The 15,402-nt window shown below is 36.1% G+C and overlaps 1 protein-coding gene across 1 annotated transcript in view; it reads left to right on the forward strand.

Moving 5' to 3' along the window:
* Positions 1 to 15,402, forward strand: part of ipo11 (importin 11) — a 262,035-nt gene that overhangs the window by 85,631 nt on the left and 161,002 nt on the right. Inside the window, exon 16 of the mRNA XM_006626819.3 lies at positions 14,050 to 14,176. Coding sequence (XP_006626882.2) covers positions 14,050 to 14,176 — 127 coding nt within the window. The remainder of the gene's footprint in view (positions 1 to 14,049; positions 14,177 to 15,402) is intronic.

Below are 15,402 nucleotides of genomic sequence, written 5' to 3' on the forward strand. Positions count from 1 at the left end.
GTAAATATCTATCCTTCAGTGGTGCTAGTACGTTTGTGAACCCTTTAGGATTGTTTTCGAATTTCTGCATAAATTTGACCTAAAATGTGATCAGATCTTCATCTAAGTCATAAAAGTAAAGATAACACACAAAAGGATATACCTTTTCATTCATTTATTGATCAAAATGATCCAACATTAAATGTCTTTGTGGGGAACAATTATGTGAACCTATGTTTTCGGTAACTGATGTGACCCCCTTGAACAGCAGTGACTTCAACCAAACGTTTACGGTAACTTAATCAGTCCCACACATCGGCTTGGAGGAGTTTTGGCCCATTCCTCCTTATAGAACTGCTACAACTCAGTGATGTTGGTGGGCTTTCTTGCATGAACTCCCCTCTTCAGGTTCTGCCACAGCGTTTCCATTGGATTAAGGTCTGGACTTTGACTCGGTCATTCCAAAACGTGAAATTTCTTCTGCTTCAACCATTCTTTGGTAGGCTGACTTGTGTGTTTAGGGTCGTTGTCTTGTTGCAAGACCCACCTTCTGTTGAGCTTCAGTTCACGGACAGACACCCTGACATTCTCCTGTGGAATTTGCTGGTACAATCCAGAATTCATAGTTCCATCAATGATGGCAACTCGTCCTGGTCCTGTGGCAGCAAAACAGCCTCAAACCAAGATACTGCCACCACCGTGTTTCATGGTTGGGATGACGTTCTTTTAGGTTGGAATGCAGTGTTTGGTTTTTGCCAAACATAAAGTTTCTCATTTAAGCCAAAAAGTTCTATTTTCAACTCATCTGTCCACAGAACATTACTCCATTGGTCTTCTGGCTCATCCAGGTGGTCTTTAGCAAACTTTAAACAGGCAGCAATGTTTTTTTGGAGAGAAGTGGCTTCCTCCTTGCTATCCTCCCATGTACACTGTTCTTGTTCAGTGTTTGCCTGATGGTGGACCCATGAACACTGACATTAGCCAGTGCAAGAGAGGCCTGCAGATCCTTAGACTTAACCCTGGGTTTTTTTGTGATCTCCAGTATTATACGCCTTGCTCTTGGAGTGATTTTTGTTGGAAGACCACTCCTGGGGAGAGTAACAATGGTGTTGAATTTTCTCCATTTGTACTCTATCTGCTTGACGGTGTCAAGGGGTGCTTGACAGTGATTGGCGAAGCCCAAAGTCTTTAGAAATTGTTTTGTAACCTTTTCAAGCCTGATGAGCATCGACAACTCTTTTTCTGAGGTCCTCAGAAATCTCCTTTGATTGAGGCATCGCATGCGTTCACAAACCTGTGTGGTGAATACCAGACTTTCCAGACTTTGGTAGAGAAGACTCACATTTTTATGTTTTTTAAATAGGGCAGTGCCACCCAAACTCACACCTGATTTTCATCCCATTGATTGACATTCCTGACTCTAATTAACTGAGCTGATAATCCTAAAGGTTCACATACTTTTTCCGTCAAAGACATTTAATGTTGGATCATTTTGATCAATAAATGAAAGAAAAATTATATCCTTTTTATGTGTTATTTGTTTTATTGGGTTCTCTTTATCTATTTTTATGACTTGGATGAAGATCTGATCACATTTTAGGTCATATTTATGCAGAGGTTCATTAAATTCTAAAGGGTTCACAAACTTTCTAGCACCACTATAACTGTATTTTCCTCTGTAATGTGGCTAATATCAGTGTAAAAAAGATAGTGCTATACCAATTACACACCAGTACATTACTCCAGTCTTTCTTTGTAAGGGCTTATTAGTGTCCTTGGCATTAAGCAGACTCTTTTTTTTTAACTAAAAGCCTTAAGTAAATATTACTGATGCAGAAGCCGTTTTGATTAGAAGTGCAAATGAAACGTATTAATTGTTTCTGAAGACATAGTTATTATGCAGTATAACAGCTAAAATGTAATTTTATGTAATTATTTCATAACGATAGAGTTTATAGGCGTTATGTGTTTCATAGCTGAAAAATACGTTTTTGTCCATTCTTTCCTAACTACTAATACTCCACTCCATAACAGTCATCCTGCCATAGTACTTTGCTATAATACTTCATAATAATAAGATTGATAGAAAGATAATACTTTATTAATCCCGTAGGGAAATTGATAGAAGCTGCTTAGAAGTCATCAATACTATTTGCAGTTGGAGTTCACATTGACAATTGAAGGAAGGGAGGGCACACAAGAAATTAATTTCAATTTCATCACATAGTACAGGAATGACCATTTTACCAATTTATGATAATTGTTTACTACACTTGATAGATTCATGCTTTATCATACACAGCAGTGTTGGCATGTCAGTAGTGTAAAATAGTTTTTAGATTGCTAGTGTAAGTACACACTCTCCTGCTCTTCTTCTTAGACAAAGCCTTCTTGTCTAACACGGGTAAATTGTTCACATTATGCAATAATTAAATATTAAATTTGATTTTTTAAACATGCTTGGTTTTCTCTTATATTTTATTATAGCCTTTGGACTGAAAGAAGTCTGTTTAAGTAACACTGAATGATCATTCTTCATTTGACCTTCCTTCTGGTTTGCTTTCTTACTTTATCTTTTAACATCTTTTGCTGTGGTCAGCATTCTTATGTGAGACCCTCCATCATTATGTGCTATCACTTTGAGTACCCGGGGACAAAGATGAAGTGTCATATGTTGTATTACCAGCTTAAGCCCTAAGTGAGTCTTATGATTAAGATCTTTCAGTGTGTTCTTTTATAGGAAAAATATCTCACTGGAGAACAATGTGAAGGTCGACATTTATTACTGTTATGTAACTTCAGCAGTGATTTTATGGTGATACTTGGTGTTCATGAACTGGAGCAGTAATTGTTTAAACTGAGCAGTGCACATCTAATTAAAAAGATTAGAATGACAAAATTGAGAATTTCTGATGTTTTTGTATCGCTTAGAATCAAAATGTATATTTGAATACATCCATATGACGTAGCAAATATGCTTAGGAATAACCTCAAACCACCTTTGAAAGGGTTGAGTTTAGTGTGCTTGTAAGATATATTTTGTTAAAGGATAGCTCTGAATATACCAATCTACAAGTTACCTTATGCTAGTTTTTGAAAAATTCAGAAATAACTTAGAGGTTGTGAAATTGGTGAGGAAATTCCAAAGTTAAATAACCTTTAGTTATGAACCGTGACATTGGACTTTCTAGATAATATTATAGACCATGGGATTGTGTTGAGCTTTCTGTCCATGTACATGAAGTGTACTTGTGTACTTTTTAGATAAATATCGTGCCCAATATAACTTACATAGTAGTTGATTGATTAGGCAGCTCTTTGTTCTGATTGATTTTTTCCCGCATGTTCAGAGGTGCCTTGAGACCCATTTTGCTCTACGCCTTGCAGGCAAAAAAATGTTGATGGCAACTACATTGTCCTCACCAGATATTCAGAGCAGGGAAAACCTACTCCTTCTCTCAGTGTATGTGAGGTTGCTGACACAGCAGCAGACTCTTCTGTCTAATTGATGATCGATTTCTTTAGATGGGTGCCCTTGTGCTGAAGGCCTTCTCATTTCACTGCTCTACAGAGACAGGACTTGCGACTCTGTAGTACCTCCAGAGTCAACATAGCCGAATGTGCCATTGGCTCCTGTAATGTAATGAATGTCAGCACTTCTTTCAATAAAACTTCTAGTTGTATAAATCTGAGAAAAAGTAGCAAGCAACCATGTTTCTACAACATGTGGAGTTTAACTTCTTTAGGCATCACTACAATAAAAATGCAATACAATCTTTATGCTTGGGGACTGAGGAAAAAAATAAATTTCCTGTTGCATTTTCAGGGCTATTCTACTCAAAGGATAAATTCTTTTAAACATTTGTTAGCGTTTCGGTTGTAATGTGAAAGCCCTGTAAAGGGGGCACCTTTAACCCTCAGAGCAATCCTTTATTTTCTTCAAACCCACCACCCCAACTTGAGACTGGTACAATCTCTGGTCTTTCAACTATAGAGGTAGTCAAATTACAGTTCACAGAACAATGCAGAACAATTGAATTACTTGTAGCTATATTAGAAGATGAGGAGAGGATATTGCCTCTATAGTCCAAGAAACTATTTAAAATGTTTTTTGCAAAAATGTGTATTATACACATGTTAAAATTGATCAAAATAAATATATAAAATACCATGAATGGCTCCTGTGGATTTATGTTAAAAGTTTGAATATTGCTTTTAAAATACCATCTGTCCCCATGATTCAGAAAATATAAAATAAATTATGGTGAGTTTTAGACATCAGGGTTGACATGGAGTAAGTATTAGCAGGACAAACCTTAAAGATAGGCTTAAATTAAAGTTTAAATATGACTGGCACGAAGAGCAGTGCTTTTCCATTTCCCGTTTTTTGCAGCTCAGACAGATAAGCTACACTGATTGAATGGATTGTCACTTGTTAAGGCATCTGTATTGACTTGTCTTAATGTACTGAGAGCAACTGTCATAATTGGTGACTTTAAATAAACAGCATTTGTTCCAAGGTGACATTACTGTGCCAGTTCATTATTTGTTTGGTTTACATATGTGTAACATTAGTGTCCATTACATAATGTGGATTTATACCTTTTTTGTTTTTACCAATTTTGTTTACATTCAGAGTCTCTCATGTTCCTGAGAATGCCTGTTTTTTTTCACGAGTGCCAAGGGTAATATTTAAGTAACCCATGTATACATAGTAGTTCAGGTGGGTAGCTGCGTCAGCATGCGTAGGCTGCAAAGGAAAAAGTAATAGGTTTATTCCATGCTGAAAAAAAGAAGAAAGAGAACACAACGTTTCGGCCGTGGAGCCGCCTTCAGGTCTGGACCCACACCTGAAGAAGGCACCATGGCCGAAACGTTGTGTTCTCTTTCTTCTTTTTTTTCAGCATGGAATAAACCTATTACATGTATACATAGCCTAGTTTGATTTCCTTGAAAATTATCAGAAAAGTTCCCCAAAAAACTTTTTCTGTGTACTTAGAACCATTTCACAGGAGATAATCCTTGTATCTGGAGGTTAGACATAAACTACAAATAACCTACATTTGCTAATTGTTTCTTCAAACCTTTGTTTGGGGTTATTGCTGCAGACACATGTTTTCAAACATAATTTGTGGGATGACTTGTAAGAATTAATTTCTTATAATCTCTAAGCTTAAATAAGATTTTCCTAAATTAAACCAGTGAATAAATTAGCATTATAAAAAAGAAATCTGTACTGTTTTCATATCCCTATTGGTATTTTTTTTGTTAATTTTTTGTTTGTTATACCAGGCAAGTCCTTTGAGAGCAAATATTTTCATATACAGTGATGATCCTCAGACCCATTTGTACAGAGGGCTCATACTGGACTAATTTGAGTGAAGTACCTTGTCAAGAATACAAGTTTACACATATTGCTATTCTTTTATTGATCTTTGGAAAATATATTACCTTTCTAGTATTCACAGAAAGTATAATGAATAAATCTTTTTTTAATTCTATTTTCGGATTCTGTTTATTGATTCATTTTCCATTAGTTTTGATTAGAATGGCATATGTTTTTTTTTGTTAATAATGTTAGTTCCCTTTTCTTTCATAAGGAAATAAAATATTTAAGCATTACTGAACTGTTAAGGAGTGGAATGAAATAACTACTAAATTTGATATTTTACCCTGGTTCCTACCAAGAAAGAAAATCAATAACATGCCTTTGTCTGAGGATAGACAAAATGTTATATTAAATAATTGCAATGTGGTACAGTACTTGAAGCACTTAGAAGAAATCTTCCGGGCCCAATGGTGTCCTTCCAATTGTTTTTGAGGAAACAGGAGATGTTTTCCCTTGGCCATTAACAAATATCTTGCTGTAGTCACTCAAGACAAGTTGTAACCTTTCACTAGAAAATTACTAATGTACAATACTTCTGATTTATAAAATGGAAGAGTTTTGAACCTAACAATTATAGACACAAAGTCTTACTTCTGTGATATGTAAGGTTATGGAAACAATTAGAACAAAACTAGAGGTTAATTTGTAGATCTTTGAAAAAGCAGTTGCAGTTAAGGATACAAACTGAGCATTTATATGATGTTAGATTTTTGGGAAAGCTATATTAAAATTATTATAAAAGATTAATTCACAATACAGGCAGTAGAGATTCTTGCCTTTGAATAATTGAGAGCTGGTTAATTGATAGATAATAAGAGGAATAGTAATTGCAGAGAAACTGCAAAAAAATGAACTAGCTCACTTCTTTCACCTGAAACTCTGCTTAACTTCATAATGTCAAAAGTTTGCTATATTTATACTGACTCATTACACAGCAATTACAGAGTATTGGTTGACCTTGGTCAATATCAAAGTTGTCCCATGTCTTTTGTTAGTTGTGCCTAACTGGCCTGCGCAAACAGACATACAGAACTGAACATAACTACTAATCGCCATTGTTGCTAATGCTATCGGCACCTTTGGGTGTCTCAAATCTAACATCCTTGTTGTCGTCGAGATCACCACCTGTGTCTGTTTCTTATTCCTGGTTTTTACAAAGAACGTTTTCAAAGACCTTTGAAGTGCCACATTTGCATCCTCCCTCTTCTGCTTCCTTTTTCTTTTCTCACACCCTATATACAGTAGGTTGGTCTAATTTTTTTAATTTGTCCATATCCCTGCTTGTGCTGGCCATTTTTCCACCGGCTAACTTTTTCCAAGCCAGTTTAGTTCTGCCCCAGTCACTTTTAGCTGGCAACTGATGGCCTGTGACATAGTTAGCACGGGACATGCCTCCAGTTCTGAATAAAGCATCTGCTCTCCCACTTACTTTAGATTTCACCTTGAGTTAAAATAAGAGTTTTGTGTGTCACTTAACGTGTTTGAAGTGGGACTGGGGATTGTGGGAGGCGCTGGCCGGTGCAGGGCCCCCTTCTCCCCCCCCTTAAGACTGTGATTAAAAACTAAACTTGCCTACAGCAGACGGTGATCAGTTGTGCAACACTATGTTCTGTCGGCGGCTCTCCAATACCTCTCATCATTGCCTGGGTCCTGTGATGAATCCACAGCAGAAACCTCTTGGCACTCTGAAGTTTAGTTTTTAGTCACTTTCTTCTTGGGACTTAGTTTAACTGGCTGCATTCATTCCTCCTGCCAGTTAAACATAACCATACAATCAGATGACCAAAGAGAAAATCTGTTGGGTTTTTTTCTTCGTTTGGTCAAGAATTTTGTTTGATTTGTCCTGTTCAAATGTGTTAGTCAGATTGTTTGTTTCCTCAAGTGTCAGTTTATTTCCATGGATGGTGGTTTCACAGCCAGTGCTGTGCCAAGTATTTTAATCTCTGTCTTTCAGTGTACATAAGTGCATGCATGACTTCTTTTTGCCTTAAGCAGATATTGACAGGAACAGATTTTAGAGATGTTCTAGCAGCCTGGGAGTAGAGAAGGTAGATATCAACAACATAAAAAAAAAACACTGAAATGTTCATAGCATTAATAGAGCTCTTATCAACCTCAGGCCTAATTGCTATAATATTCATTTGGTCCAGAAAAATGAGGTATAATTAATTCAGGTCCTCAGTATAAAAATATGAAGCATCTTCCTAATATATCAAAGGAAGTAGGACACTTAAGAAGGATTCATTGCCCTGGAGCATACAGCGAAAATTAAAAGCATGACCATCTCCCACAGCTTTTAATGCTCCGACAGTGTACTAAGCTGTGTATCTACTTCATGCAGTAGGCTCTTTGAAATTGCCTAGCTGTGCACTTACATTAAGAAGTGTCTTATAACTTGTAACTTCCTATGTCACAGTTGTTTGGTGAGAAAGATTCCCAAGTAAAACCTTTAAAATTAGCATTTTATTAGTAATATTTCAAGGTTACAATGCTGGGCTTTTTCTTATCACTTTTATAGTGCATTTTTCTTTCAGGAAACTAATAATTCTTGCAAAATATTTGATGAACAGAAGGTAGATTTAAATAAAAAGGTTTTAGCTTTGACATTGGTGGTGTTTGACATTTTTGTTACAGTGAATGAACTTAAGTAGCCACCTACTAGGTATAAGCATACCTCCAGTCATACATGTAGTAATATTGTCATTGACATCCATCTAACTGAAGGTTTTGACATTAATGGTGTGGTGGCAAAGGGTGATCCTTTAATATGCAGACCTCTGTAAACATTTTGGGATTTTCTTTTGGCACTTTTGCTCTTCCATGAAATTCTATAGAAAATGCAGTTTTTCTATACCACAAAGGTTTCTGATGTTTTGGTGTTGATTACATTACTATAGTTGGGGTCCCGTCATCAGATTACATTAGGTCTGAGTCTTATATTGAATTGGGGGTGGTTTATTGATCTTTCTTTCTGCATGTTTTCGGGGCATGCAGTGCCTTTTCATGTATAGATTCAGAAGTGTCTTATCACATTTCGCACTTGAGGTGAAAAGGTTCAGTAAGTTAAAGTGAACTCTTTGGAAGACTTATTTCAGAAAACCCTATGTACAAAAAATAAAAGGTTGTTGTGCGTAAAGCCACGTGATGTGTGATTCAAATTAGGCCGCAATGTATGTGAAGTTGAAGACTAATTTACCAAAGTCGTTAGTTCATAATCGGTAAAAGAAGCTGCACATGTCCACATTGTGTGAAGGACTTATACTTATATTTATACTTACAGGCACCATAGTTAGAAACCCTTGGCATTCTTTTGACGTGGGTACTAAAGTATGCAGCCTGATACCAAGGAGCATGATAAAAATACAATAACAAAATTTAGTGACGGAGAATTAGAGCTTTTGGAAATTTAAAAAAATCCCCTAAGAAAGAAAATGTTGAATGATTTGATAACAGTTTTACCTCCCAGCTTCAGCTTGCCAGGGTGGTTGTGCTGACTCGGGTTGTTTATCACTCTCTTTTTCATCCCAGTTACTTCCATGTCCTCTTCATGCTTTCTGTTATTGGTTACAGTGTTGTGCAGAATACAGCTTACCACAAATATTCTGGACTTCTGCTGGGCTCATATAGGAGAGCACCATTAGTACTTTCCAAACAGAGAAAAGCACATCCTGAGATTTAAAAAGGTGTATGCTTGATAACTAGCCCTGGTTCTGCTATGTGCCTGGTTATAATTCTGCGAAGGAGTAACTACTGTAACCTTAAAAATACAAAAAATGCATAGATGTAAGTTGAATATCATGAAAATAATACTAATGCCTTTACTAAGCAACTAGGCATCTCCATAGCCCATATTACTCCTTTTCCAACAGATGTTTATAACAACTAACTTTTGTGAACAAAACCAAGGTACATGGCACAGTGGTCATTATTTTATTTTCTTAGTTTGATAGCTGAGCTGCACATTCGTGGAGTATATATTTTCTCTTGTTATGTTCTTACACACAGGTTCATTGTGCAGTAGGAGAAGTAGAGGAATGCAAATGCAGTAGATTCCGCCTGGAACATTAGAAACAAGGGTTTTGTTTGGTACCTTCCAGATTTTTTTTTAAACCATCATTAAGAGTGTAGCCATCACTGGAGATAGTAATGGTGTCTGTCATAAGTAATCATGTATAATGGACCTAGAAAATTGCAAGAGATATAAAAAGAAATAAGAAAATATCATTTGTTTGTGTGTCAGAAATTAATTTAATAAGTAATTAAAACTCTCCGTTTCTAATTTGGTTTGGTGAGATTATTGTCCAAGCTTCAAAGTCTGCTGTTGAGTGGTAATTATCGGCACATCTTATACAGTATATGCATCTCTTCCATGTTTAGTGGCATATTTAAGTCATTTTAGGAAATGTAAAGTACGTTTTCACTAATTATTTTTTAATTAAAATTAATTGTCTCACATATTCCCATAAACAAACATAAATCTGTACCCTTTCACTGGAAGCTCAACAGGCAAGTGTATGAGTGTGTTAATACAGTTTTTGGCTTTGCTTGATGCGATAGCAATTTTTATTATTTGTGAAACATCAACAGTGCTAAAGTGAGCCTTTATTATCATTTTTTTTTAATCCTGAAGGTCTCAACTTTCTCTCACAATAGTACCTCTTAATTAATAGTTCAGTGAGGTAGCCGAGTAATATTGCTGAACTTTACTGAGTGTTTGGTTTCTACTTCATGTCCTTTGTCATTTATGAACAATAAGAATGCAAACAGTCACCAGAACAGCTTGCTGGTTTCACGGAGTCTAGTCATCTGAATTTATGTAGCAGCACATTTATTTCTGCTTGCATTTACCACTGTTACAGTTAGCAGAGCATAAGTATCAGAATCTGTATGCTGGTCAAAAATGGAGTGCCAGCTTTAACATCTCTGAACCTGAATAAAAGTGAAATATGTTTCCATCAACATTACAGGAATTTCTGTAATGCTTATTTCATCAATGTTAAAGATTGTTAACCCTGGCATATGATTTTCATGCAGTGCCTTTTCTATGGCCTCTGAGCTCAGAAATTCTCCTTTTATTATGACTCTGCAGCTTGTGCTCTGTCAAAACTGACTTTTCATTTTGCCATGTGAATGGTCCCATTTGAATTACTTTATACTATATAGGATTTACAGAAATGCAACATGTATACTTATATTGCAGGATCCTTTCCCATTTGGTCAGTTTGGAGGCATTCTATCAGGAAATTTCTATCTATATGTATTTTTAAAGTGTAAAACAAATCTTGTTTTTTCAGCTTTTCATTTCCTAAATATGGAGCACATCCAGACAGATGCTAGGATTTAATTCTCTTTGATATATATCTTTCGCATTCTCTATGCAGGGGGTTTAGTGTTCCTGTCAATAAGTAGTTTAATAAGTACTTGTTGAGCACCTCAGAGTCTTAAGATATCCCAGAAGGCATTATGTAGCTGTTAGACTTGTAGGAAGAGACTCGGTAATAGGTATCTTAATGGTGATTTGCAGTTGAGCAAATAGCCTTACGTTATTAAGGTTATTTCTAATGAGTATACATTTTATTTTCCTAGTATTTTATTGGTTTGCAAAAATACTTTCATTCTGTATTTTCTTCTTTAAAAGGCAATATTTATATTTTGATACATAACCTGTACCATGCTTAACTGCTAGTTATTTTAGTTACATTGTATGGTTGGCATAATTGTATTTGTGACGATGTTCACTTTCAGCATGGGGGGTTGAGTGTGGTATAAAAGTGAAACATATTTTAGAACTGAAAGCTATGGAGATAGCTTGATTGCTCTGTTAATTGTTTGCATGGGAAAAAAAATCAAAACAAACAAACATCTGCTTCCTGGGCACAGTGATGCTACATCATTTCCCCCCAACCTGTAAAATATTACTAGTAATAGTCAAATATTGTCTCTTTAATATTTTGCTGCTGTTGCTATTATCATTCTTTTGAGTACTATGATTCTACTGTTATTAATGACAATTATAACAATATTGTGACTTCACATGTTGAGCAGGTCTAAGGAATTTGGAAAATATGAGGGATGTGGAGTTTTTGGCGATATGATAAGCAAGTGTATCAGACAAACCTATTCCATACTGAGTTTAAACTTAATGTAACAGTGATAAAAACACATTATTATGATGTATTGTTATGTAACTTTCTTTATGTAGTGGACAGTGGACAATAAATTACCTCCTCTTTGTTGTATTTTAAGCTAAAATAATGTGAATTCTTAATTCTGTTGGCCACTGCTCAAATGAACGGAACCACTTTTTCTGTGATTATGTGAACCCTAGTTTCTTTGTTTGGTCTGCATTCTAATGTAAATGGCAGTTTTAGGTGTTTCACACTTGGCCATTTTCACACTCTGACGTGAATGAACACACACTTGATCTAGGTGTGAAAAGCTGTTAGGAAGAATTGACTCAGTTTGCTGATGAAAGTCTTGAGGATTCTTTCACTGTTTTGTCTTTAAGAGGTTCCTGACAGGCCTCTGTAATCCCAGGGCTACATTTTAAACTCAGTGCAACACCCTTTCTGTTTGAGGAAGAGCCAAATCTCCTTTGTGTGATATGGGTGGTGACCTTGCTATCCTTAGTGGGGCACAGCTTATTAATATGTGACAGAAGCCAAAGGCTCAGTGTGAACTACTAGATTTCAAGGCTTCAAGGCTAACACGTTCAAAGTACCCTCTGAATGAAGGGGAAAGCGGTATTCAAATCAGGTTTACTACCGACAGACTGATTGAGAGAGTGAAAAGTTCCTGTTTTCCACTATTTGCCATAGTTAGCAAATTCAGTCCTTTTTTTCTTTTTGTTCATGAGTACCCTTTGAGTAGATAAAAGTATCTGTTAAGCAGATGCATAATTCCTTTTGCCTGTCATTTCTTTTTACTGTTGTTTCTCTGAATAGCTTAGTTTCTGGGAAATTAAATCGCTTGTATCAAAAAGTACAACAGGGAGTTGAAAGGTGGTAATTTTCTGGGTATTTTTTATTTTAATTTTCTAGTTTTATGTCTAAGAAGCCATATATAAGTTTGAAGTGTCATTTTTGAGAGCAAAATGTGGTCTAGAATTGGGTACAAATGTCATGTCATTTACCAAACTGCTTAATACCATCTATAGTAAAGCAACGAGCACAAGGCAGGATACACCCTGGACGGGGCTCCAGTCCATCACAGGGCAAGTGTAAGCCAATCATACATGGAGACAATTTGGAGCCCACAGCAAAGGCCAAAGGGGAAAATTTGGCCCAGACACCGGGATAACTCCCCGCTCTTCTCGAGAAATGCCCGGGGATCTTTAATGACCACCGAGAGTCAGGACCTCGGTTTAACGTCTCATCCAAAAGACGGCGCCCACTATAGTGTCCTTGTTACTACACTGGGACATTAGGACCCACACAGACTGCAGGGTGGGCGCCCCTCACTTGTCCCACTAACACCACTTCCAGCAGCAACCACAGCTTCCCAGGAGGTCTCACATCCAGGTACTGACCAGGCTCAACCCTGCTTAGCTTCAGTGGGTGGCCAGTTGAGAGCTACAGGGTGATATAGCTATATAGGATAGTCTTATATCCTGTCATGAAGCCTGGCACTTTCTCATTACAGAACTTGTCAGATGATGAAGTCTGTCTGTTTTGAAAGTGACTTTTCTTTAGTGATTTCATTGATGAAAGATAAAGTGCCTGTCCTGTACATCTGAGATTTGGCAACAGCTTTAAAAGCTGAAATCCTTCTCTTATCAACTTTTTTTTCTTGATAACAAAAAGATAACAATGTTTTCCTTAAATAGAAGTGCCAAATTAATTTTTCAAAAAAGATTTCAACATCAGGACATTTCTGCAACAAAGCAATTATGAAACGTCCTGAGTACAGAGTTGATCTGTATTCTGAACGTTGAGCTAAGCTTTAATCCAGACAGGTAAATTCTTGAAAAGAAATAAATCACAGGAGAAAAAAATAAACTAAGAAATAACATTACAGTTTACAAAATGTTAAATACTTTGGTGAACAATGAAGTACATGTTAATGTGTGTCAGAAAAAGTACTCATAAACTATGAAATGGGGAAAATAAGTACCTATTTGTCTTATTGAATATATTGACTGTATAACTTATGGGTAGCATGGTGATGCATGGGGCCCTGCCTTCAATTCCTGTGGTGCTCCCCATGTTTGTGTGAGTTTCCTCCAGGTGCTCCAGGCTCATCCCATCCAAAGACATACTGGTAGGTTAGTTGGCATTTGGGAACTTTGGCCCTCGTGTGAATGTGTCTATGTCTGTGTCTGCCCCTGCGATGGACTGGCGTCCTATCACAGTTGTGTCCTGACTCGTGCCTGTTGCTTGCCGGGATTAGCTCCAGCTCCCCTGCGGCTTTGTATTGGAAAAAGCATTTAGAAAACGTATGGATGGAACATGACGTATGTTATTCGAATGCAAAATACTTAAAATACCTGATGTAGTAATTGCCTGTTTGAGTTTGCAGAATGTCCGTCGAAATAGATATTTAGCATCAGAGCTACATTTTTTTTGCCTAAGGTAATGTAATATTGAATCTTTTAAATAACTAATTTTTTTAAAGTAATATATTCTGTATTAATGCTTTGCTAAAGTATTTCTCAGCTTAAATGTTCGTTTCCCAATTTCCAGATACAAGCTCATACGAAGAAGGGTGATTTGGCTGATTGGACAATGGATTTCTGTGAAATTTAAGTCTGAATTAAGACCCCAGTTATATGAAGCCATTCTGAATTTGATGCAGGATCCAGATCTTGTGGTGAGTTATTTGTTTTTTGATGTACCCATTTTTTCCTTTTTTTAAAAAATATTGACAACTAAGAAAACAATATAGTAATGAAAAAATAAAACCACATCATTCTGAATCTCATATTAGAAATGATGTGGGTAAACCTTGATATTCCACAATGACTAACTTTGAAGGTACTCGGCAAACACCTTAAAAAAATGATTTTAATGTTATAACTGTGAACGAGAACTAATCATTTTGTTCTTGTAGTTTTTACTTTCAGAAATGTTCTTGGCAATGCTCCATACCTTTTACGAGATATTTCACACGAAAGTAGATAATAAGACTATTTTAACAATACAGTTGACTTGAACTTATTTCCTCTACAGTGCATTGAAAAAGTATGACGTTTATGAATATAATTTAAGCAGCTGTCCAAATGATTTCTTTTATGTTCAGATAATTTCAGAAAACTTCATTTTAGTTCTTTTTTGATTTAATGGCAGAATTCTCTTTTTCTGCTTGGCAGGTTTTTTCCTTGTTCCCCATTGATGCTGTTATTTCTGCAGTGTTCCCATTGATTTGCATTTTTTGTGATACTGTAACAATGCAAAACAACAGTATGCAATGAGAACATTATTCCTTCAGCAGTATACAGGCTATAATTTAGTCTCTGTCTTGCTCTCGAAGCAACTGAAAGAACATTACTTACTTTTATATCATAATCATTAAAAACAGTATTGCATTTATAATAATATGCAGAGGTTACTTTTAATAATTCAGGTTTTCTCATTACGGTTAGATCTTTAAAGGTATGTCCTCAGCTTCTGTGTCATGTGAACTATCCGTGACATTGCTGTGGAAACCTGTTTGTAATTCTAATCCCACCCTCCCTAGAAAATGTGTGCTATACACCCAGATCACCAGAAGATGGCTCTGTGATTTTCAGCTATATTATTCAGAAACTTTCCATAATGTTCGAAAGTTATGGCCTCTGTTAATTTAAGAAATAAATTAAATGTAATCTGAATTATGCATATAATGTACATTACAGAGAAAACACCTATTTTTTCACAATGGTGTTCACATATGTACAGCATTTAAGTTTTAAAGTAGCTGTGTGAAATCAAGGGAGTTCTAAAAACACAAGGATATAGTGTTTTTACTGAAACATTTAGGGATTTTGTGAAATCCCTGATTAAATGTTAAAGAATGTTGTGAAATCCCTGATTTCACGATCTTTCTGCAACACTGTG

The sequence above is a fragment of the Lepisosteus oculatus genome, chromosome 3 (genome assembly GCF_040954835.1).
Source record: "Lepisosteus oculatus isolate fLepOcu1 chromosome 3, fLepOcu1.hap2, whole genome shotgun sequence".
Classification (NCBI taxonomy): Eukaryota; Metazoa; Chordata; class Actinopteri; order Semionotiformes; family Lepisosteidae; genus Lepisosteus; species Lepisosteus oculatus.